Genomic DNA, 22511 nt, shown 5'->3' on the forward strand with positions numbered 1-22511 from the left:
ACTCATATATCCAAAATCCAACTCACCATCTTACCTTCTCCCCACAAACCTGCTTCTCTATTGCTTCCCCAGCTTCCTAAGTAGCATTACTAATGTACAACCCAAGAACACGGAAGCCATCTTAGAATCCTCCCATGCTACACCCTTTACTTGTAGTAGTTTTCTAAACTGTAATTTCTGTCTTATCTTACTCCTCTTTTCTAATCCTACTATCACTACCTTACTTTAGACCCTCATTATAAGCCGGGAAATAGCCAAAATTATGTTGATGACACATAACCTGTCCATTTCATTTATCTTATTAAATAAACCCTTCAATGGCTCCTCAGAGCCTGGACCATTTGCATGACACATTTTCCGTGATTTGGCTCCATTTGGCTTTCCTATTTTTGCTTCCCACACTAGCCCATATGCTCAACACTCCAGCCAAGCCGGTCTGCGCAGGACCACAACCACTGAAGCCTGGATGCCACACTTCATGGCCAGAGCTATTTTCTTTCATACTTTTGTGATCTTGAACATGTCACTGTTCATTCTGCCTAAAAGTCCTTTCTCTAACTTTTCCCTCCGCTATGCTTCTAATCCTTCAAATCCAGTTCCATTGTCATCTCTGTGACACTATTTGCTGATGTCCTAGCCCCTGTCTGGATTAGGAAACCCCCTATATCCACAACCCCATGCTCTCCTCTACTGTACCTTCTGTTCTCAGTTGGCAGATCTGTCTTTACAGCTTACCGTGAGTTCCTTAGTCATGTCTTAATTTATATATTTTAACTATAAAGCTGCACATAGCAGGCACTTAAATGTGTCTTCAATAAATGAAGGAAGAAAATAAATGAATTTAGATGCTCCTATTTGAAAAGCTTCCTGATCCCCTGAAACTCCTGTCCCTTACCCCAGTTATAGGTCTCTCTCTACCCTGTAGTTAGGCCTCCTTAAAGAATAAGCTCTACTCCAAGTCTTCAGTTCCTCACCTTCCATTCGCTCCTTAATTACTGAGCACTAATTAGCTTTCATCCTTACCACTCCATCTACCACACTGTCCCCAAGGTCACCAGCCTGCTCCCTAGGCCCCAGCCAAATCCAGTGGATACTTTTCAGTCCTTACCTCACTGGCCTCCCCTGTGTCATTCCACACTAATGACCTCTCCTCACTTCATGGCTTCTTCCGTGGCCATTCCCTGGGCTTCAATGGCACCACTCACCTCCCTTTCTTTCTCCTCCATGTCTGGCTACGCCTTCTCACTTTCCTTTGAGGGCTCCTTCTCTTCTCAACCTTTAGATGTTGGAGCTTCTCAGCATCTGTCCTAGACCTTCTTTTCTTCCTAATGTACATGCTCTCCCTCAGCAATATCATTCACTCCCTTACCTTCACTTACCATTTGTCACACTTACTAGACAATATAGCTTACCGTATACAAAGCAACCCAAATTGGGTTGCTGAGGACATTTCAGGTTAATGAGTCTTGCCCAAAGAGTAATTTTTCATTTTTTCCCAGTGAGAAGATCCAAAAAGTTTTTCAGCCAACCTAGAAATGTAAAACTTTAAGGATGAGGATGAAACAATCAAAAGTGTACTTCTATGAGTTAATGGACTTTACTGTACATATATTTAAATTCATATATCATATAAAAATATATAATTGATATTGTCTTTTCCATTCTTATAACTTATTAAACAATTTTATGCATACTTTTAACACAGGCAGTGTCTTTCTCATCATTAGGATCACTTTTTCAGCCGTCTTACATGTTTTCCCAGAACAGATGTCCTCTTCAGTCTAAGCGAAGGGCTTGGGAGAGGACACAGCACAGTTTGAATTCACAGAGGATGCAGTCCTTGGAAACTTTATCCTAAGTCCCAAGTTTCATTTGCATCACACTAGGGCAGTTGGTTTTTTGCATACACCCTGCCTGAGTATATTCATGACTTCAAAACATCACTTAATGTAATGCCTTTTAAAAATTATATTTCTGTTAACTTTTTTACTGAAATATAGCATCTATACAGAAAAGGCCACAAGTCATCATAAGTGCTCAGCTCAATGAACTGTCAGAGTGAAACATCACTCAGGTCCATATAACCACTCAGGTCAAGAAATAGAACATTTTCAGCATCCCAGAAACCTCTTCCAAGTACTACTGTATTGCTTTTTAAAGCAATCTTTAAAAAGCATATTTTGAGACATCCAACACATGCGGTTATGAGGTCATACTACCAGGAATAGTTACCAAAGCTGTGTTAAATTTCTTTGACTACAATACATCCAAAATAGCATTGTTGAGGACATTTCAGGTTAATGGGGCTTACCCAAACAGTAAAAATAGTTAGCATTTATTGGGAACTTACTATATAGTGCCAGGTATATAGTGCTTTATATATATTACATAATTTAATCCTTAGGCCCACTTTATAGATGAGAAAGCTGAGGCAGAGACAAGTTAAGTAACTTTCTCAAAGCCACACAGCTTGTAAATAGGAGAGTCTGGACCCCAAGCCAGGGAGTCTGGCTCCAGAGTCCACAAGCTTAGTCACCATACCATACTTCCCTATCCAGTGGTTTGTTGTTCAAAATAAAGTAAATGAGAGCAAACCCTGTAATATGAGAGACTTTGTAAGGACTCAAATATAAGGTTACTCCCTCTTTCCTGAGGGATGATTTTGGAAAAATAAAAAAGCAAAAACCTCACCCTATATTCAAGCTTATATGGCATTTGCAGATGACTCCCAAATATTTATGTCCATCCCAGACCGCTCCTCTAAGTTGCAGACCTACCTACCCAACCAGCACTTCAAAGTCAGCAGCCCCAAGTCACAGTTATCATCTCCTCATACCAACCCCCTGCAGCCTCCTCCTGCTCCTTTTGTGGAGCACAGCCAGCCTCACCACCATCCACCCAGCTGCCCAAGCCAGAGCCATGGATATGATCAAGGACCCCAACCTCTCCCTCACTCCTCTTCCAAAATCACACTCTCTTCTTCTTCAACTGAAAGTTTGTTCCTTCTCCACAGAAGTTCCTGCTTTCTTTGTGCCATTTGTACACATCTCAGGTCCAGAAAACCCGTTTTTCTCACAGTCTACTCGCAGTCCTAAGGAAGAAGGACAGGAGTCAGAGCTCTCCCAGTTCCTTTAAGATTGCTTGCTCTCTGTCTTTGTATGATTTCCCCTCTCCCCATATTCTCTCCCAAGTTGGTGTTTTAAGCCCCTTCCCACTTTCCTGCCCGGTTTCCTCCTCACTTTATTTTTCTAGGGAGTATATTGTGAGTGGGACCACCATCCCCGAAGCTCTTCTTTCCAATACCTCCCGATCTCTACCCTCAAATTTGGGATAAAGAGAAAGTGGGGAAAAGGGAGCCTGGGGGTGAAGGAGAGAAAAGAGATAGAAATCATGGGATAATGAAAAGTGACTAACAGGAGAGAAGGCCGAGGTTATGAAGGAAGAAGGGGAAGCAAAATCGGGTAAGGAAAAGGGCAGGGGTGAGAAAAGGGAATGGGGAGAAGTGAGGAAAAGGGGATGATGAGGTGAGGCGAAAGACACAGGGAGAAGGGGATGGGGAGAAAGAGGTGGGGAGGAGAGACAGGGAGAAAGGGATAGGAACAAGAGGGTAAGAGAAGAGGTAGGGAAGGAGATGGAGAGAATATGATGTGAAGAGGCTGGAGAGAGATCGAGCAGAAGGGATAAAGAGAAGAGAAAGGGGAGAAGAAGTGGGGAGAAAAGGATGGAGAAGGGGCGAGAAGAAGGGGATGGGAGAAAGGCAGAGGGGAATGGAGATAACGGTTGGGAAAAAGAAGGGGCGAGAGGGAGACCAGGGCAGTGAGGGAGAAGAGGGGAATAGGGGATAGAAAGAAGATGGAAGAGGAGGAGGTGAGCAGCAGGGAGCGGAGAGAAGGGGAAGAGACGAGAGGGCGTAGAGAACCGAATCGAAGGAGAGGACGGGAGAAGTGACAGGGAGACGGGAAGGGAACCGGGACGGGTGTGCGGCGCGGCGCGGCGCGGCGCGGCGCTGGGGCCGGATCCCGAGCCGGGGCCTGGGGCCGGGAAGGGGAGGGGCGGAGGGAGGCCGGGCGGGCGCCGGGGGAAAAGCGGGAGACGGCGGCGCGGAGCGCGGGTGGGGGCGGGGGCGGGGGCTCAGCGGGCGGAGGGGCGGGGGCTCGGGTTACCACGCGGAGGGCGGGGGGGGGAGGGGAGGGGAGGGGAGGGGAGGGGGCGCGGGGCCGCGGCGGCGAGGCTCGCATCCTCCGCAGGGCTGCTGTGCAGGAGGCGGCGCCCGGGCGTCAGCGGACGGACCGATCGACGGCCAAGGGCGCGCGGACCGACGGCGGCTGCCAGGAGGGGATCGCGGGCCTCGGAGACAGCGACTGCGGACGATGCGCGGCCCCAGGCCCCGCGCGGGCGGGCGCTGCCCAGGGGGCTGACCGCGGCCGGACGGCGCCCCAGCACCGGGCGAGGGAGCCGGAGTCGCGCGGAGGTCAGTGCCCGCGCCCGCCCAGCCCGTCCGGCCGCGCCCGCCCTGCCTACCGGCCTCCCCGGGGCTGCGGCGGCGGCGGCAGCGGAGCCGGGGGCTTTGTTCTTAGCCGGAGACAATGGGGGAGGGGGGGCCTGGGCCTGCGGGACCCGGGCAGGCGTGAACGTGAGCGTGGGGGCAGGGCCTGGGGGTCTTTGTGTGCGTGTGTCATCGAGTCGGGGAGGGTGGCGGCGTGAGCGTGCGCCGGGGTTGTGGGGTGCGACAGTGTTATGTGCCAGTGCATCGTCGGAGTGTGTCAGTGCGTGTCACTGTGAGGTTGTGTGTCCTTGGGTGTCTCTCTGACTGTATGTGCATGTGCGTGTCACTCAGAGGGTGTGAGGGTCAGAAGGAGCGTGTGTCATGGTGAGGGAGTCCCTGTGAGGGTGTGTTGCCCGCTTTGCGGGAGCCCATGTGTCAGAATGTGGAGGATGGGTGTGTGACAGAGACCAACTGAGACAGAGACAAAGAAACTGAGCGGGGAGAAGTACAGAGAAGCAGAGGAGAGGAAGGCACAGCCTGAAGTGGATGCAGGGGGGTCACACAGTGGGAGATTCGAGCAACTGGGAGTTTGTGTCCGGGATACCCAGCTCAGAATCCCGTGCAGGGGACAGAGCAAGGTCACCACAGGCGTGGGTCCCACGTGGAGGGGGTGGGGAGAGGGAGGTCTAGAAGCACAATGAACTCAGTGTGGCAGGCTGGGCCCACAGCCACAAGGTCATAGGCCAGAAAAATATTGTCGCTTATGTCAACTTCTCAAATACCCATAGGGACACAGTCATAGCCCTACTCAAGCCACAAGAGGACACAGTCCCAGGGAGCACACATCCTCGAGAGATACCCTCACAACCATCACACGCTTCCAGGAAGCCCACCCCCAGGAAGCACCCCCAGTCAGAACCAACACACACCCACAGCTGACTCTATCAAGCCAACACACACCTATGGAAAATGCTCTCGTGACAACACACACCCACAGCAGAAATGTTGCAACCAACATACTCCCACCAGCTCATTGTCAAGGCCAACACATACCATGGAAGACACTGTTACTGCCAACACTCTCCAGAGACACTGTCACCAGCAACAAACAAATAGACCAGCACCTCTCAGGATACATTGTCACTGCAATCCACATCCATTGGAAGCACTGTCACAGCACATCTTATTAGGTTTACTTCCTTGGAGCTGCACATACATAGTGGATGTCCCAGAGGCCTGTCACTAACAGGAGGCTGTGCCACAGTTGCCCTTACTACACAGCCACTTGTACAAACCCAGGAGATAGTCTTGGATGACATGCACACCACAGGAAGAACTGTCCCATCTGCTGAATAAACTGTGTTTAACTTATCATGCTCACACCATCACCCCTTCTCATACGCAGATCTCCCAGGCACACCCTCTTGTTCCCTGAAAACTTCGAGATCTGGATAGTGTATCCTGCCATGGTTTCTCAGTGTCCCTCAACACCACAGCCTCACAGATTCTCGACCTCTGTAGCTCCTGTTACCTTCTTCTTCCCTCCCAGGACCACTCTGTAGAACTATTCCACTTTTAAAATTCTAAACTCTTGCATTCCCCTCTCTACCCACAGCCTCCTATATCCTTCCAGCTTTCAAATGTTCTCACTCCTATCACACTCTTTAACCTCATAATGACCTCTTGCCCTTGACTTCTTTTTTTTCTCCTACTCTGTTCCTTTCTGACTCTGTGCTTTCTTTCCAGCTCACATGCGAGGGATCATCCCTTTAACCACTCCTTGGCCACTGTGTTTCCTTGTCTTCCAAACTCATCCCTCAAATTATTGCCCCTAACTAGAATGATTTCTCAACTACACGAGGGGATGCTTCTATAAATTCATACTTCTAAAAAATTCCAACCTCAACTGGGCCCTTCATAAATAAATAGATGAAATTTTTTCTATTTTCTTCACACTCATTACCCCACATACCTCACACCATTATTTTCAATAGATGAATTAATCAATACACTAATTCATTCATTTAACAAACACATACTAGGCACCTACTCTGCTGGGCATTGTGACAGGAGTTGGCAGCACAAGGATGAACAGAATGGACATGGTCCTTATCCTCATGGAGCTTACAGGCTGTGAAGTTAGTGTTGTAATATAGCAGCACACAGCAGAGTAACCTAGGCCAATATAAGGAAGTCAGAAGAGGTTTTCTGAAGGAAGTGGCATTTAAACTTAAACTTGATGGAGTGGGTGGAGAATATGCCAAGCCAAGGGAGCAGCATGTAAAAGCCCATGTAAAGGAAAATAGTGTGCATGTGAGGGATAAAGCAGTTCAGTGAGCCTGACACTTACAACATGAGGTGACGAGAGGGAGAGAGTCTGTGGGAGAGGTAAATGGAGGCTTAGACCATGCAGGGTCCAGGAGGCCACAGAAAGAAATTCATTTAACCCAAGAATAATGGAGAGTTACCAAATCATTGGAAGCTGTGGAGCGATATGATCAGATTCATTTTAGAAATACCACTCTGACCGCCATGAGGTGACTGGAGAAGGACCCTGAGAAGGAGCACAGTTGGCTCTTGCAGAAACTCAGGAGGGTATAACACTGGCCTGAACTGGAGTAGTGGCAGTAGAGGAGAAAGTGGATGGTTTCAAGAGCTCTTTAGGCAGTGGGATCAGCAGGGCTCAGTGACAAAGCAGACGTGGGGCGGGGGTGGTGAAGGAAAGGAAGGATTTAAGAGTGGACAACCTGGTCTTCTGGCTCACTGAGGAAATTGAGGCCATCTGGTTTGAATTCCCTCAGATTTCTGCCTCCTCCCTCAAATTTTATCTGCATCCTCTTCAATCTTTTCTCCTTCCTTCCTATAAGAATGAAGTGGTGTCTCTTCGAGTTAAGGCCAATCCTCTACCTGTGTTACAGATCCCATCCCCTTCCCCTTCCACAGGGACCTCATTCAACTGATTATTCCATGTGTTTCCCATGTCTCCAGTTCCTTCCTTTCTCCCATTCCTCCTGGGAGGACATAAAGATCCTCCAGCCTCTCCTATCTTTCTTTAACCCTGTAATACCTCATTAGCTAAGAGGCTTCCTCACTTTTCTTCACTGTCACATTTTGTGAAAGTCTTCTGCATATAGCTGTTCCTACTTCCTCACTTCCCATTTGTGCCTGCCTCTCAAATGTAACTGCTTTCCCTAGGAGAAAGTAGCATCTCTTCTGCTCAATCTGGAGTATCTTTTCAAAAGTCCTTAACTGCCTGACCTCTCGGGAGGAGCTGACATTATTGACCATTCTTTTCTCTTTGAGTTGTTCTTGTCGTTTGGCTTCTGAGCCATGATTTTATTCCATGAACATTTAACAGGCAAATAAGCGGAAAGTTACAGTATGGTACATGTCTCCCCTGGAGCTCCTCCTAGCTATTCTGTCTCAGTCTGCTTTGAGGGATCCTTTGTATGCCCCCTGAATGTCACTGTTCCTTAAAGTTCTGACTTGGACTTTCTTATTGTCTCACTGTATACACACCTCTAGGTAATCAATTTCATTCATTTTGCAAGGCTTTAATTAACATCTATAGGCTGATGACTCACAAACATCTCTCTTCTAGGCCCCATTTCTGCATACCTGCTGCATGCCTGCTGTTTACTGTATAGCTCGCAGACCCCTTATCATGTGCAAACCTGATCTCATCATTCCTTCCTCCCTCAAATGACCATCCCCACTCAGTTGCAAGCTATAATCCCAGAAATTAACTATAACCATTCCCTTCTCCACATATCCCATAATCCAAAAATCCCTTGGAACCTGTTGGTTCTATCTTCTCTCCAGCAATCTCTGATATCCCATCCCCTTTCTCCATCAACCTCTGCTGTTGCCCTCATCTACCATCTTTTCACATGAATTTTTGTAAGAGCCTTCTAACTTTTCTTTCTACACTTCTCTTCCTTCTTTCAATCCATTCTTTTCATTGCAGTAATAGACAGCTTCCTAAAGTACAAATCCAACTATGTCACTCCCTGCTCAGCATTATTCAAATGCCTTCCATTTTCCTTGAACAAAATCTTTTCTTTTTAATGAGGCTTATGAGATCATAGCCTGACCTCCCCAAGCCTCCTAGTCTCATCACCTGTCCCATCTCCCTAGCCCCCTCACATTTTGAGTTTCAGCCATATTGAATTTCCTGTAGTTCACTAAAGACACTACATTTTTCCATGCTTCTGGCCCTTTGCAAATACTGCTCTGCCTGCCTGAAAGGCCCTTCACTTCCTTCTCCTCCTGGCTTATCCCTTCCCTTCCTCATATCTGGTCTCAAACCCTGCCTTTAATGACTCCACCAGGCAGGCTTGAACTCTGTGTTTCATTGTTGTCATTACCTCTTCCCTGTCTTGTCTCCCTAAACCACGCTGGGACCTCCTTGATGGCAAGAGTGCATATTACTCATCTTTGTAACTCAGGGTCCCACACAGGTGCTTTGCTGTGAACAAAATGAATGAATACATGGGTACCTCACAGCACATCCCTCACCTGCATTCACTCTTCAGAAGACTGACACCTAGTCTGAGCTGCCCACATAATTAAGAAATTTTCACACTACCCAGTTACTCTGCTGGAGACACTTCCACTTCCCTCACCTACAACTTATCCTTCCTTCGTCTCACTCAAACCTCTTCCTCACCCTTATCTGTACTTTATCTTTCATTCAGTTAGCAAATATTTAAGAAGTACCAGAAGTTTGCAGACCCAAATCCATTGAGCCAGGTGTCTACTGGGGCTCTGGGAAGGGATGACAGAAGCAGAAACTGTGACCTGTCACAGAAGCTGTGCCAGACAACAAGGCATTACAGTGCCTCACCAGATTCTTTCCCCAGAGGTGTCCCAGGCTGCTCCTTCCTTTAATGCCCTTTTACCCTGCGGACTCACCCGCCCTGAGCCCTCCAACTCCTGGCATCCTGGCCTCGGTCCTCCCCATATTAGGTTCCTTGATTCTTGTACCTTTTTCCTCTTCCCTGTCCTGCCTATCAGTGGTAACACAGGCAAGACTGGACTCTCTCTTCTCTGATGCCCTGGTATCTGCTAGCAAAAGCTCCTCCCAGGGGTTCACGCTATTGTCTCCCATCTTCTTCCCAGCTTCCTGCTGACCCTCCTTCCTTCATCTTCCCGTATCCATCTTCCCTAGGTAACCTTCTGACACCGGGCACTTTCAACCACTGCCACTTGGGAGGGGCTTCCATTTCCCTGTGTCTCCTGGTGAGAGGGCACCTCCTCCAGGAGGTCCACCTGGAACTTCCAAGCCCTTCTCTGCTCACTTAGTACGCTGTGATGTCCTTGTTATTTTTTTCTCTTTCTAAGCTACTGGATGGAAGAAGCTTGTTATCTCTCAGAGCCTAGAACACACCTCTCTATGGATGGTGAGAAAGAAAGAAGGGAAGGAGGAAAGAGAAGAAAGAAGGGAGAGGGAGCCACACTTTAGACTTTCCAGCCACACTATTTATGGCCTGGATGACTTAGCTTCTTTGAGCTCCCCTTTCATTAGGTGAAAAGGGAGGTAGTAGTATCTCCTTAAGAGAGTTGTTTTGGGGATTCAGAAGGAAAATTATTAAGTGTTCAACTATTAACTTAGTTAATTTTACTTCTAACATCTCAGCCCCTCTACTATGCTGTCCTACCCTCAGCCACCCACTTTTCCAAATTTGTTCTTCTATTTTGACATCTCTGGTTGCTACATCTCCAACTTTTCTGCTAGCTCTGGCCTCATTGACCTCTTCTACAGCCTAGACCCTGATTGTCAGGGTCAGAATTTAGGGCACCTTGCTGAGTGTCACTACCCCGTGCCCCAGCTCCCTCACCCTGCCCTGCCTATCCCTGCCAAGTCTCCCTACCTGTGAACATCATGAAGGAAAGGACTTGATCTGTCCATGTCACTTCTATCTCTAGTGCTTAGTATGGCATTTGGCACATGGTAAGTCTTCAACAAGTATTTGTTGAATAACAGATTTATCATTGAATCACTTGACATGCATACCCTAGGACCTCCTCTCCCCTCTCCATTTTTTTCTTTGTCTCCTGGAGGCCTCCAGTCATCCTCCATGTTCCGTCCCCTCTCTTACCACCTGTCCCCATGCTCACCTGACCCTCTACCTGGACTGACAATTTCTCAACATTGAGTTCCTCCTCCTCTCACCCACCCTGCACACACTGCCAGATGTATTCTCCTAAAACAGAACTTTGATCATTCTCCTTCCCTGCTTTGCTGCCTGACCAGTTATATGACCTTTTATCTGGGCATCCTGAGCCCTCCAGCAGAGCAGCAATATGGTCTAATAGAAAGCACTAGCTTTGGAGTCTGTCAGAACTGCATTCTAGATCATTCTAAATATCTCTCTGCTACCTTCTTTGAGCCCTCAGTTTCCTCATCTCTGAAATAACACATTGCAGAGTTACTGTGTGTGTGTGGCACACAACAGCAGCAGCTAACATTTAATGAGCATTCACTGTTGCTGGACATTGTGCTATGTTTATTGTTAGAATTATTTCATTAACTCTCATATCAACCATTTAAGTTAAGCACTTTAAACCCCAGAGGTTTAAGAGGAAACTAACACTTAGAATGTTTAGTAACTTGCCTAGACTCATGCTTAAGTGGTCGAGTCAGGATTTGAACTCCAGCCTGACAGTCAAGCCTGCCTTCTTAACCACTACAATAATATCTCATGCTCACATACTTATGAAGTTTACTATGTGCCAGACACTGCTCTAACAGCCAAATACAATGTAGTAGGTATTATTATTGTCCTTATTTATAAATGAGGAAATGGAAGCACTGAGAAACTAAGTGGCTTACCCAAGGTCACACAGCCAGTAAGTGAAACTGGGAACCAAATCCAGCTGGCTTGGCCCTGGAGTCTGCATCTTAACCACTATCCTGTCCTGCCTTGCTATGATATATTGTCTCCCTGTTCTAGGGGTGTAGTAAGCATGTATTGGTGAATGAATCCGTGCTGATGTCTGGTCTATGGCTAGCTACTGGTTGATCCATTCTTTCTCATTTCCCACTGCAAGAGGCTTGCACCCTTAGTACTCTTCTGACACAATTTTCTGCCATGATCACTAGAGACTGCCTCACTGCTAAATTCGGTGTCCACTTCTCAGCCCCTATCTTACTTGAATTCTCAGCAACATTGGACATTATTGATCCCTTTCTTTTTTTGAAATGTTTTCTCCCTTAACTTCTGTGATACTGTCCCCAGGAAAAATAAAGATCTCTTCAACCTGCCGCTTAATGTAACTAGTTCTCAGGGTTCTGTCCAAGACTCTCTTCTCACGCTACACATTCTATCTGATGGAGTCTCTAAGGCCACAGCTTTCAGTTACCCCATGACGTCCAAATCTCCAACCCTGGTCTCTATGCTAAGCTGCAGGCTTGCAAACCCAACTGTGCTTGAATATCTCCACATGGAGATCCCAACAGTCACCCCCCAAAATGGTTTTTCCTCTGCAGTGTCCGAATGGAACCACTTTAGTAACCTGGCCGGAACCCTGGTAGGCAGGCTGCAGTCTAGAGTCCTTCTACTCCCTCATCTTCCTGGAGAGTCAGTGACCAAGTCTTCTCACCTTCACCTCCTCACATCTGTATCCTCAGCCTTACCGCTGCCAACCCAGACTCTCCCAGAAGCCTCATTCTTCACCTCCCTCCTCCAGATTATCTTCCTTTTCAGGCCTCTGTTGTCCTGCCAGGACTCTGTCCCCTCAACTTCCCTGTAATTTCTTATTCTCTCCATCTTTCCCTCCTCCCTGAGGAGGAGGGAAATCTCAGGCAACATAGACTACATAGTCCTGGGACCAAATTAAGGCTGTGTTAACTCAGGAAAATTGTTTCACTCTGAGTCTCAATTTCCTTGTTTAAAAATGGAAGCCGGGATTCCTTCCTCACAGGGTTGTTATGGTGATTAAATGAGATACTGTCTGTGAATTGCTTGGCACAGGGCCCAGCACACCATAAAAGCTCAGAAAATAGACTTTTCCTCTGCCTCTTCTGTTCACATCTGTCCTCAGCCTCTCCCTGGAGTACTTCCTGGGAACTAGTCCTCAGGAGGGACAGAGCCAGGCCCGGGCATTGTTCTGGCCACCGTCCTATGGGGCTGTCCCAGGGATATCCAGGGAAGCTAATTTGTCAGCTGTCTCCTCCTCCCTCCTGAGCCCCCTCCTCCTTCCTCCAGCTCTGGCCCAGCACGCACCGGTGGGGCTGGGGCTGTTCCTGCCTCAACTCACCTCCCCTTTCTGAGTTAGCGCCGCTCCCTTTTTCCTCTGCCATACACAGTCACTCTCCCTCAGTCTTGCTCCCTGTCATCCCCCTACCGGAACCTCTTCCCACTTCCTCTTTCCTTTATGCCTGGCCCTGTATCCTCACCCCTTTGCTCACTGAGGCTACCCTCTTCTTCCTCCACTTCTAGCCTATCTGCCTTTCGTGGCGCCCCTCCTCACCCCTGTTGTCTTTCTGCCCCTTGCTGGCCCTGGGACAGGAAGTTGAGGGAAGAGGCCTGGGTGGTGCCAGCTCCCCCAGCCTGCTTCCCCTTCAGCGTCTCGGGTCACTCCTCTACTTCCTCCTGGAGCACCCCCTTCCCTTGTAGTCCCCCTGCTCCTCCCCACCAGCCCACCTCTCTTTCCTCTCCCATGTTCACCCTGCTTCCAGGTCCTATAGACACACAGGCTGGGGGTGTGAGGGGGGCTCTGTTAGTGAGGGAGGGGGAATTGACATCACGTTTCAGGCCCCAATGAACAGTCTTGCCCCTCCCCTTCCTAATGAGAACCAGCTGTGGTTCCAGAGGCCCAGATGTGGGGATGGAGGAGGAGAGCAGGACGGAGTCAGAGGACCAAGTAGCAGGACTGGGGACAGAGTGAGGGCATGTAGCAAGGCAGAATCAGGTGGGAGAAGAGCCATGACAGATTTGGGGGAAGGAAGAAGACAGATCTAGGCAGGATGCAGCACATACTGGGAAAGAGACAAGACGGAGGGGCAGGCCAGATCTGGGGGAAGTGACGGGACAGACCTGGATAGGGAAAGAGACAAGAGCAGGGAGGAGGAGCCAGTCTCAGAGAAGAGGAGTGAGAAACACTGGACGGACTTGGGGAGATGGTGCAGAGGAGAGCTGGAGTGAGCATGAGACGGTCTCGGGAGAGAGTCTGGAGTTCGAGTTTGGAACTGGAAGCCTTGCAGCAGGAAGTGATGAGGCACAGTCCAGACAGAGGCCCCAGGGACCTGGAGGTCACAGCTGCAGCCGCAGAGCTGACCACGAGTGCCCCAGCAGCATGTGTGAGAGCATGCCTGCGTGTGGGTGGATCTTCAAGTGTGAATGCATGCTCGCCTTGTCAGTCTGTGCATACATGACACTGGGCCTGTGTATGTGGAGGATGTGTGTGTGTGTGTATGTGGGGGCATAACAGAGGGTGTGAACATACCTCTTGGTGTGAGGGCCGTGAGAAAATGTCTTTCTGTGTGTGTATTTCTCTGTGTGTGTGTATGTAAGCCTGCATATATGTGTGAGTGGGTTCCACATGAAGGAATAGGTTCATCTGTGTGGAAAATGTGCTTCTGCATATATATGGGAAACAGTCTCTGTGTGTGTGCGCTGGCTGTGTATATGTTAAAGCAAGGCTCTGTGCACGTGTGTATGAGCATGTGTTGAATGTACCTGTGTGCATGTGAATCTGCCTGCATGAGAATGCATCTGCGTAAGCCTGACAGCGTGAGAGAGGGAGTGCCAGGCAATGCATGGGGCTGTGACTTTGTGAGTGTGCACCTTTGTGTGTCCACTGTGAAAGTGTTCTGCAAGAGTTTGCAGTGGAAGGAGCACAGGTTGGGAGAAGGAGTTGTTTTCATACAGGGCATCTGCCTGGACCTGAGTCTCTCCTCTTGAAGGCTAATCATTCACCTGAGATTTATCTCATACCATTCATAGATTCCTTCATTCAGAAAACGTGTTTATCATGTACTATATGCTATGCTCCATGCTACACAAAGATGAATAAAATACAGTCTGGGCTGACAAACAGCTACTTGTCTGGGTAGGAAGACAGGTAACTATAATACAGAGTATGATAATCACATTGGCCTCACTATTATCTTCCCTCCCTCCAAACCATGACTGCTTTCTCTCCACTAACTGATTAAATCAATAGGGCCATTCTTACCCCTTGACTCTTAGCCCAGCCTTTGGGCCTAGACCCCTGATCTGGGCCCTGGAACCATCCTTGTACTCTCATCCTCTCCCCTCTTCGAATCAGGCCTGGGTTCACCTGACCTCCTTGTTCTGAATCCCTCTGACCTGTTATTCCATGCGGCACACATACAACCCCAGCATTCTGAAGCTGGGATGAAGGCAGAGAGGAGGCCTATCAGGGGATGGTGCTGGGAATTCATGAAAGAGAGTCTAGCAAATACCCAGCTCTGTGTTCCTTTCTTACATTGTTTCTAATTTTCACAAAACCCCACAGGATAGGTGTCACCATAGCCATTTTACAGATTACGGACATAATGCCCAGCCTGGGGCTCAAACCCAGTCCAAGCTCCAAAGCCCCTGCTCTTTTTATTGCTTCACACGGATGGGAGAGAGGAGGTGGGTCAGAAGTGTAAATAGGGGAGTCAGAAGCCCACCTCTCTTTGTGGAAAGAAGGTCCTACAGCACAGCAAATCTGTAAAGACCTGAGGACACATTTGTGTAGTCACAGGACTGACTAAGGTGCCTCAGGGTCCTGGGCTCACATGTGTTTGTGTATGTTGTCTCAGTTGGCATGACCATGGATGTGTCTCTATCAGTGTGTTATGTGAGTATGATGGTGTGGAAGCATGAGACTCTGACCATTCATTTAGCACGGGCTGCCTGCTCTTGCTATAACTCTACTAAATGCTGGAAAATCAAGAGACTAACCAAGACCTGTCACTGCCCTCAAGGAGTCTTCAATCCAGTGCAGAGGGCAGACACATGAACAAATTGAGGCTGCTGTGCCATTTATTGTCAGTGTTTACCAAAAGTAATGGGAGCCCAGTAGTGCGTATAATAGGCTCTGCATGGGCAGGAGGGAGTGATTATGTGGAGAGGATTTTTAGAGGATATCTCGTGACAAAACAGTAGCAAATACAAGGCAAGGAGTTAGGAAGCAGCAAGGAAGGAGCATGGTAATAGATTTCATGTTGGAGTGCAAGGTATGGTGGGGGAAGTAAAGGTGAGGGACTGTGGAGAAGTTGGCAGGGCTCAGATCATGAAGACATGTTAAGGAAGTTGGACTTTATCTTGTAGATCAGAAGTTCTATACCTAGTTAGTGTCCATGAACCTCTTGACACTGTAGACACAAGTTTGTGTGGTTGCCTTTCTTTCTGTAGAGGGGCATTTGTTTTCTGCCGTCAGTTATGGGAACCAGTGGAAACCTTTCATCAGGAGTGGTTTGGTGAGAGTTTTGTGGGTATCTCCAGTCAGGTGGAGATGGATCAGAAGGCCCAAGCCAGGAAGTGGAAGACCAGTGAGGAGCTGTTACAGGAATCACAAGGAGAGATGTTCGGACTGCGATGTGGCAGTTAGGAGAAACAGGAAAGACCTGAGACATGTCTAGTTGAAGTGGTGGGGTTTACGTGACTAATTGGAAATCAGGACTGAAGATAAGCAAGGACACAAGGAGAGCTTCTGGACTGCTAGTTGGACACCTGGATAGATGGTGGCCCTATTCACAGGAATAGGAATGGAGGAGAAGCAGTTTGAGGTGATGGCTGGGGATACTAAAGCCCAGTATATGGCTGGACATGTGTCTCCAGAGCTCTTCAGAGCTGGAGCTGGAGATTGGAAAGTCATTAGCAAATAGATGGCACATAAAAAATGATTGATACATTTGAACTGAAGGCATGGGAGTGGGTAAGATCACCCAGGCAGAGTGTGGAGAGTGGGAAAAGACGCTGCCCAGGACTGAACCCCAAGAGCACCAATTGTGAAGGAGTGGGCAGAGGAAAAAGAACTTGCAAAGGAGATGGAGGAGTGGGCAGGGAAGCATGATGGAAATAAGAGGTGGGGTCACAATGTGAAACCTAAGAGAAGAAATTTTAAGGAGCCAGTGATCAGTGTTTCAGTGTTCCATAATGACCCAATAAAAGGAAGATAAAAAGGTGGCCGCCAACGTAGAACATGAAGATGTTTGGAAGCTTAGTGAAAGCAGTGTCACAAGAGAGGAGGCCTCACTGCATAAAGGGAGGAGAGTGTGAGAAGTGAGAAAATGGGGGAAATGAAACAACCTTTCAGAAAGGGCTGTAGCTTCTGAATGTCCCTCTTCCCTCTGGTGACTACGTCCCATCTTCAGTCTTTGCTCTCACTTATCCACAGATTCTTCTCTCACTTACTCACTAAACTAAGGGGCTCTAGGGTGTTTCCTTCCTGATCTTAAGCATCATTTGAAACCCTGGCTCCCTTTGGACCCAGAGGAACCACCCCTCTTTGGTCCCTTGCCCTGCCTCTTTTTCTTTCTGAGCAGTTAAGGACACCTTTATCCAGCTGGTAGTTCAGGTCAGAAATGCGGGCATCATCCTTGGCTTCTCCCAATCCTTCATCCTCTGCCTTCAAGCAGTCAGCAGGCCTGGCCTCTCTACCTCCTGAACCCCACCACAGACCTATCCACTTCTTGCCATGTTCATTGCTTACACTCATCCAAGTTACCATCAAAGCAGTGTCATCTCCTGGATGCCCATAAGTGCCTCCTCACTGTCCGATCTGCATGATCTTTGCTTTCCAAAGGACTGCAATAGCCATCTTCACAAAATATAGGTCATATTCTGGCACTCCTCCATGAAGTGCTTTAGTGGTTTCCATTTGCCTTTAGGATAATGTCAGAATCTTTAATGCAGCTTGCAAGTCCCTGTCTTGTTTCATACCCTCTGCCCCTAGCACTATGCTTCACACACATGCCCCCCTACCCCACCCCACCCCACCCTCAGACACTCTGAGCCCCACCTTGACTGTGGGTTCTAAGTCTTTCCACATTCTGCTCACTCTTCTAGAATGTCCTTCTCTCCTTTCTATATCCCCTTCTCTGGCCACCATTGCCTAGCGCCTAGTCATTTATATCTCAACTTCAATGTCACTTCCTAGGCAAAACACGGACTCCCTGACTCCCTGCCTGTGTTGCTTCTCTTATATTCCTCCTTGCTCTATGTACGTCTTCTTCAAAACTCTTATCACACTTGTAATTACTTGTTCAACTCATGGACTATAAGCTCTCTGAAGCCAGAGACCATTTCCTTTATTCACTGTGGTATCATCAGTGCCTCCACATTGTAGGTGTTCAATCTCTTATTGAATGGAGAGGGGAGTAGGGAAGTAGAGCTAAGGGAACAACATCATTCCTTTCTAGCAGAGTTGGGGGTGGGGAGAGAGAGAGAGACTTGAGCATATGTAGTACTGACGGAAAACTCCAGGAGAGAGGAAAAGGTTGACAGTTCAGGAAAGGTTACCAAATACATGGTTATAGAGGCTGGAAAAAGCGAGTATTAATTCTGGATGAGAAGAAAATGAGAAAAGAATGTCCATATTTTTAAGCCTAGAAATAGGAAGAAGGGAGTTTGTGGGCATTCAGACCTAAAAAAAATAGGATGCAGAAAAATCTGCTGAGGGTAGGAAAGGATGGGATCTGCCAAGGAGAAGACTGGGGTGGCCCCAAAGAGTCCTGAGGCAGAGATCCATGTGGCCCAAGATGAGTGTGAGTCAGCACAAGGGTCTGCTGGGGGCTGAGCATGTCTGAATATTGATGTGGCCTTGTTCACGTTATCTGGACTGTTGATCCCTCCTCTGTCATGACCTGTTTCCTTCTGTTTTCTCCCAGGTCAAGGAGTCTGAGCTGGAGCCACTGCCTCAGTGGGACCTGACCCAAAGTCTGAGGTCAAGCTGGGCCCAGAGCCTGGCCTGGAGCTGGAGCCCAAGGCACAGCTGGACTACCCTTGTCATGCAGAAGGAGCCGGGCATTGTGCCTTCCTGCCCTGGCATGAAAAGCCCCAGGCCCCGCCTCCTGCTACCATTGCTGCTGCTGCTGCTGGGAGCTGGGGTGCCAGGTGCCTGGGCTCAGGCTGGGAGCCTGGACTTGCAGATTGATGAGGAGCAGCCAGCGGGTACACTGATTGGGGACATCAGTGCGGGGCTTCCGGCAGGCACGGCAGCTCCTCTCATGTACTTCATCTCCGCCCAGGAGGGCAGCGGTGTGGGCACAGACCTGGCCATTGACGAACACAGTGGGGTCGTCCGTACAGCCCGTGTCTTGGACCGTGAGCAGCGGGACCGCTACCGCTTCACTGCAGTCACTCCTGATGGTGCCACCGTGGAAGTTACAGTGCGAGTGGCTGACATCAACGACCATGCTCCAGCCTTCCCACAGGCTCGGGCTGCCCTGCAGGTACCTGAGCATACAGCTTTTGGCACCTGCTACCCACTAGAGCCTGCTCGTGATGCAGATGCTGGGCATCTGGGAACCCAGGGCTATGCGCTATCTGGTGATGGGGCTGGAGAGACCTTCCGGCTGGAGACACACCCCGGTCCAGATGGGGCCCCAGTGCCTGAGCTGGTAGTTACTGGGGAACTGGACCGAGAGAACCGCTCACACTATATGCTACAGTTGGAGGCCTATGATGGTGGTTCACCCCCCCGGAGGGCCCAGACCCTGCTGGACGTGACACTGCTGGACATCAATGACCATGCTCCGGCTTTCAATCAGAGCCGCTATCATGCTGTGGTGTCTGAGAGCCTGGCCCCTGGCAGTCCTGTCTTGCAGGTGTTCGCATCTGATGCCGATGCTGGTGCCAATGGGGCTGTGACTTATGAGATCAACCGGAGGCAGAGCGAGGGTGACGGACCCTTCTCCATCGACGCCCACACGGGGCTGCTGCAGTTAGAGCGGCCACTCGACTTTGAGCAACGGCGGGTCCATGAACTGGTGGTGCAAGCACGAGATGGTGGGGCTCACCCTGAGCTGGGCTCGGCCTTTGTGACTGTGCATGTGCGAGATGCCAATGACAATCAGCCCTCCATGACTGTCATCTTTCTTAGTGCAGATGGCTCCCCCCAAGTGTCTGAGGCCGCCCCACCTGGACAGCTCGTTGCTCGCATCTCTGTGTCAGACCCAGATGATGGTGACTTTGCCCATGTCAATGTGTCCCTGGAAGGTGGAGAGGGCCACTTTGCCCTAAGCACCCAAGACAGTGTCATCTATCTGGTGTGTGTGGCTCGACGGCTGGATCGGGAAGAGAGGGATGCCTATAACTTGAGGGTTACAGCCACAGACTCAGGCTCACCTCCGCTGCGGGCTGAGGCTGCCTTTGTGCTGCACGTCACTGATGTCAACGACAACGCACCTGCCTTTGACCGCCAGTTCTACCAACCTGAGCCCCTGCCTGAGGTTGCGCTGCCTGGCAGCTTTGTAGTGCGGGTGACTGCTCGGGATCCTGACCAAGGCACCAATGGTCAGGTCACTTACAGCCTAGCCCCTGGCGCCCACACCCACTGGTTCTCCATTGACCCCACCTCAGGCATTATCACTACAGCTGCCTCACTGGACTATGAGTTGGAACCTCAGCCACAGCTGACTGTGGTGGCCACAGATGGTGGCCTGCCCCCTCTAGCCTCCTCTGCCACAGTTAACGTGGCCCTGCAAGACGTGAATGATAATGAGCCCCAATTCCAGAGGACTTTCTACAATGCCTCGCTGCCTGAGGGTACCCAGCCTGGAACTTGCTTCCTTCAGGTGGGTAGGCCTGGCACATAGCAAGATACAGTTGGGGGCATCTGAGAGCCACAGGGGACCTCAGAGCAGGAACAAAGTCTTACAAGGTCATCTATTGATGGTGACTTATGCTAGAGGGTTCTGCCCTATGTTGTAAGCTCCAAAATCTGTGCAGAGGGTGAGGGTTAATGAGAAGATGAGAAAGCAGGGTGCAAGAGCTGAGGCAGATAGTCTTGGCAGGTGAGGAAATTAAGATTGGATATAGTGGAGAAATGATTTGTGTTGTCAGGAAGTGAAAGTCTCAAAGCTGTTCTGCAGGGCAGAGATGGAGATTCTACATACCGATGTGGCTTCTGTTCCCCAAAGAAGACACCAGAATTTATGAGGCCCTCCATTTCTTGTAAAGTGCTGGGCTGTGCTGGAAGAAATCCTTATCCCTGCCCTCAGAGCTGAGCCTTAATAGGACACTTTGGATGAGACATGAGAATGAGAGATAGCAAGAATTATCTCGATATCCAGAGCAGGAAGTCCTCTCAGGGGAAGAGGCAGGAACCCCGGATAGGCTGAGAAAGACAGAGACTGGCTGCAAGTCAGGCCTGGAAAAGTGGAGGGAACATGAAACGGGAAAGGCACTCTGAGACCAGGCTGCAGAAGTCCTTGAACACCAAGCACTGAGGGGTTAGGACTACTTGGAAAGCAAAAGAGCTCACTGAACTTCTTTTTTTTGTTTTTTTGGTTTTTTTTTTGAGACGGGGTCTCACTCTGTCACCCGGGCTGGAGTGCAGTGGCGTAATCTCAGCTCACTGCAAGCTCCGCCTCCTGGGTTGACACCATTCTCCTGCCTCAGCGTCCTGAGTAGCTGGGACTATAGGAGCCTGCCACCACGCCCAGCTAATTTTTTGTATTTTTAGTAGAGATGGGGTTTCACCATATTAGCCAGGATAGTCTTGATCTCCTGACCTCAAGGAGCTCACTGAATTTCTTTGATCTGGGAAGGGAATGATCAGGTTTGGTTTTATTAAGTTAGCTATCTGGCTTTAAGGGTGATTGGATCAGCAGGTGTGTGACAGATCATTCCTTCATTCGTATGTTCAAGATTTTATTTACCTACTGTAAGCCTGGCACTGTGCTAAGCCCAGAGAACAAAGAAAAGAGATAGTCCTATTCCCAGAGTGGTCACAGTCTAGATAGGGAGACACATCAGTAACTAGTGCTGCAGCAGGTGGCATATAAATGCTGTGGAAGCCCAGAGGAGGGGACTTGAAGGACTAATGAAACTTTGCCAAATGGATAATATGAATTGTGCAGACCAGAGACTCCAAGCCTAAGGAAAGAGCTGCTGACCAAATACCAGGACGTGTTCAGGAGATTGTATTGTTCAGGCTGGCATCAGCTGTACTGATGAGAAAGAGTCAGGGGAGATGAGACAAGACAGTAGATAGGAGCCAGGTCACAAATTCAACTTTATCTTTAAAATCATAGGGAGCAAGTGAAGGACTCTAAGCAAATCTGATATGTCTTTTAGAAAGATTGCTTTGACTGCACTGTGGAGTATGGCTGCAGAAGAGAGGATAGCGGGCAGGGAGTCCTCTTAGGAGGCTGGTGCTTGGTGTCCTTATGTCACCAAACTCCACCAGACTCCTGAACATCTCCTCACGGCATAGACTTCCAGGCTAGCTCTGGGCCTGGCTGACCTCTTGTCCTCTGGCCAGACTGTGCATATTTTCTCGCCTGCTGCTGTGCAGCTCCACCACCCACTCTTCCATGTGTTTACTCTCCTTTTTGGCCAGGACCAATGGGCTATGGCTTCCAAACTTCTCTCCTCACTAGTGCCTGAAGCAAGAGGGCAACTCTCCAGGTGGTTTCCTGGAGTTTTTACTATTAGTAACCATAGGGAATGGGGGGGGTAAAAATGACCATTTGGGGTTTACAACTGTTACAAGAAGTCTTTTTTTTTTTTTTTTTTTTTTTTTGAGACGGAGTCTTGCTCTGTGCCTGGGCTGGAGTGCAGTGGCCGGATCTCAGCTCACTGCAAGCTCCGCCTCCCGGGTGTACGCCATTTTCCTGCCTCCGCCTCCCGAGTAGCTGGGACTACAGGCGCCTGCCACCTCGCCTGGCTAATTTTTTGTATTTTTTAGTAGAGACTGGGTTTCACCGTGTTAGCCAGGATGGTCTCGATCTCCTGACCTCGTGATCTGCCCGTCTCGGCCTCCCAAAGTGCTGAGATTACAGGCTTGAGCCACCGCGCCCGGCTGTTACAAGAAGTCTTAATGTTTGATTTATTCAATA

At 49.1% G+C, this 22511-nt stretch overlaps 1 protein-coding gene across 1 annotated transcript in view; it reads left to right on the forward strand.

Moving 5' to 3' along the window:
* The first annotated feature begins 4343 nt into the window (after positions 1 to 4343).
* The window catches only part of DCHS1 (dachsous cadherin-related 1), a 33866-nt gene continuing 15698 nt past the window's right edge, over positions 4344 to 22511 (forward strand). The window contains exons 1-2 of the mRNA XM_033206579.1: positions 4344 to 4471; positions 18336 to 20243. Of these exons, the coding sequence (XP_033062470.1) occupies positions 18456 to 20243 (1788 nt within the window). The 5' untranslated portion in view covers positions 4344 to 4471; positions 18336 to 18455. The remainder of the gene's footprint in view (positions 4472 to 18335; positions 20244 to 22511) is intronic.

This window comes from Trachypithecus francoisi, unplaced genomic scaffold, assembly GCF_009764315.1.
Source record: "Trachypithecus francoisi isolate TF-2019V2 unplaced genomic scaffold, Tfra_2.0 Lachesis_group8, whole genome shotgun sequence".
NCBI classification, from domain to species: domain Eukaryota; kingdom Metazoa; phylum Chordata; class Mammalia; order Primates; family Cercopithecidae; genus Trachypithecus; species Trachypithecus francoisi.